The 2,647-nt window shown below is 45.4% G+C and overlaps 1 protein-coding gene across 4 annotated transcripts in view; it reads right to left on the bottom strand.

Annotated features, from left to right (window-relative positions):
- The window catches only part of DROSHA (drosha ribonuclease III), a 67,703-nt gene extending 65,759 nt beyond the window's left edge, over nucleotides 1-1,944 (bottom strand). For 2 of the 4 annotated variants that reach the window (XR_004841602.1, XM_035891303.1), the window contains exons 1-2: nucleotides 1,759-1,943; nucleotides 1-407 (exon numbers count right to left, since the gene is read on the bottom strand). The exon at nucleotides 1-407 is cut by the window's left edge and continues 496 nt beyond it. Coding sequence is in view for 3 of the 4 variants with exons in the window: in XM_035891303.1 (XP_035747196.1) it covers nucleotides 1-400 (400 nt within the window). In the remaining variant the exon portion in view is untranslated. Of the gene's footprint in view, nucleotides 408-1,758 lie in introns of all 4 variants that reach the window. The other 2 variants (XM_035891306.1, XM_035891305.1) reach the window with 2 other exon arrangements.
- Nucleotides 1,945-2,647: the final 703 nt, after the last annotated feature.

Genomic DNA, 2,647 nt, shown 5'->3' with positions numbered 1-2,647 from the left:
GAAAGGTGCTTTGCCCAGCAGGAGTTCCCGGCACAGGAGTGTTGCTAGGATTTGGCACGGGTGGAGGAGCAGGAGGGAAGCAGGGAGGCACCGGGAAGCTCTGCCTCATCTGGTGGTTTGGAAATGGTGGCCTCATGGGACACTGGCTGATGGGATTTTGTGTGGAAGGGGGCACTGGAGGAGGATAGGGCACAAAGTCTGGCCTGGGAGGCATGTAACCAGTGGTGGGAGGGTTTGAATAGGTTGTTGGAGGGGCTGTTTGCTGGTCATACTGGTATTGTACGGAGGGCTGTTGTGGGTGAAGCTGCCGTAGGTTCTGAGGGCGGTAAGTCTGTGTTGAAGTTCTTGCTCCTGGTCCCCCCTGACCACGGGGACATCCTCGCCCAGAATGGAAAGACATGGCTCACCTTTAATGAGGAAAATAAAAGTCCAGTGTCACACAATGTTTGTAGGATGTCCTTAATGCATTCACAGGAACTACTCCTGAAGTGCTGAAATTACAGTTTCCGCAATTTCCTTTACCAGAAGAAGCGACCGATGTCTCTCACTGGGAGCTTTGTGCTCCTGGGACCTCTAGCACAGGTGTGTTTTATGCCCCTTCGACTCCTTTAAGCCTGTAATCCATGAAAGCACTCTACTGTCTTTAATCCAGAACCCAAACTAGACCACACTCTCTAACTTAGGGCACTGTTAATTTCAACAAGTGGTTGATATGACGGCTGGCCAAGAGCACAAGCGCCTCTGCTAGCACTCACTAGACACTTTGATATAAAGCCTTCAGATACCCCACACCAAAGAAACCACTCTTTAACAACTGCAACTGCCATCCAAAGTCCCGCAACAAGGAGTCTTTTTTAGAACATGATTCCAAACTTTGGGCAGAATGGCTTTACTAACACCTCACTGAAAGTTACCTGATCCAACAGATCATGTAACTTTTAAACAAGACAGCAGCAATTTACATTCACAATTGAGACCCCAATTTAGTAAAGGACCGAATTCAACAAATATTTTAAAGTATTTTAAGTTAGGTAAGTATATTTTTGTAAAATGAGAATCTTGCAGGTTACAGAAAAAAAATTTATGTAGACTGTGCTGTCACTCCAATTTCATTGAAATAAAAGGTTCCCAAAAAAATCCCTCAGTTGCCAGCTTAGCCCTGTTACCTGCCCAGCAGGCTTAAGTCTTGCTCAAAACTATGCATGTATTTAATGCATTGTACTAATGTTTATAAATGAAAAACACCGTGCTTCATTAAAGTTAAAATTAATTCTTTAATTACGAAGTTAAGTTTCAAAAAGTGGAAAAAAGAAAGAAACCACATTTAAAATAAAATTAAAAAATCATTCATGGTGTCTTGGCTGGAATGGATGGAGAGAAAAAAAATAATTAGTTAAGCAGTTGCAGAACTCAAATCCTGTTTTCCATAAGGGGAAGGGAGAGAAAGGAGACACACACCCACATAACTGCAAAGATCACCAGATAAAGAAAACAAATTCTCCCTTTTACTGAGGCTTTGCTGATGCTGAGGTGCACGTACAGAATGTTCTCCCACCTGCTACCACGCAGCACGGCCAACCTGGACTGCTCAGAGCCCTGCTTTCAGCTGCATTCTGCTGCCAGTGCTGCAAAAGATGTAGCTTGCTGAGAGCCAGAGGATGACTTCTGGTGAACAAGAGGGAGTATGGAAAAGAAATGCAGGAGGACAGGACAGACAACAAAGGAGGAGGAACAAGAAGACCCGAAGTCTCTCCTTACACATGCAGGGATTAGTGGAAGCCACTGGAATTGATGATGGTAGCATTCGCTCCCTCTCCAGAGCAACCGGACAAAGGCCAAAGTAAGCGAGAATCCCCCATTTCTCGGGGGTAGCAGCCACGATGGTAAAGCCACTTGTTCCTTCCAGTCAGGCTGTGCCCACTCAGTACCATCCAACCTTGTAAAAGCTCTCAAAAAGAAACAACAGGGCAGGAGAGGGGGAAGCCCACTATTTTGTCTACAACAGCTCAGGCTTGTAAATAAAAAACTGTTTTACACTTTGCTGACATTTGCATACACATTTTATTTAAACAGGCTGAGGTAAACACTTATTACCTTAAACAAACTAAAGCAAAGGCCACTGTACTGTGGTGCCTTGCCTTAAAGCATATATTTCTTTTTAACAGGCCGTAGGATTCAAATAAAAGGTCTTATCAGCTTAAATAGAGGTCTAAGACTTCCCCAACGCTAGAGAACCGCTTTTTTTATTTCACTACTTCAAAATGCACAGAATCACAGCTGCAAAAAAATACAAAAGAAGATACACGAAATTATTTTAAACGCCCAAATTATTTTAAAGCTCCCTCTTCAGCAAACTTTGGCCACGTCCTATTTCCATGTAAATTTAAGTAAGTTCAAAAACATTGTAAACGGCAAACCCTCCCCTGTCCCGTCACCTGGACTGTGCTGGGGGGGAAGCCACCACACACAAAAGTAACATCAGTTCCTTAAAAGACACCGAGGAAACTCTTCTCTCCCTGCGGAGACCCAGCGGAGGGCAACAGGGCACCGAGGCCAGGCCACATCCAGCCTCCGGCTCCCCACGGCCACCGAAGGGTCGGCGGAGACAAACCCGGCGGCGAGAGCGGCGCCCGGTCGGGCAGGCCCT

Source organism: Egretta garzetta, unplaced genomic scaffold (genome assembly GCF_000687185.1).
Source record: "Egretta garzetta isolate BGI_Z169 unplaced genomic scaffold, ASM68718v1 scaffold463, whole genome shotgun sequence".
Classification (NCBI taxonomy): Eukaryota; Metazoa; Chordata; class Aves; order Pelecaniformes; family Ardeidae; genus Egretta; species Egretta garzetta.
The sequence above is the reverse complement of the archived record's forward strand: the minus strand, read 5'-3'. Positions and strand labels throughout refer to the sequence as shown.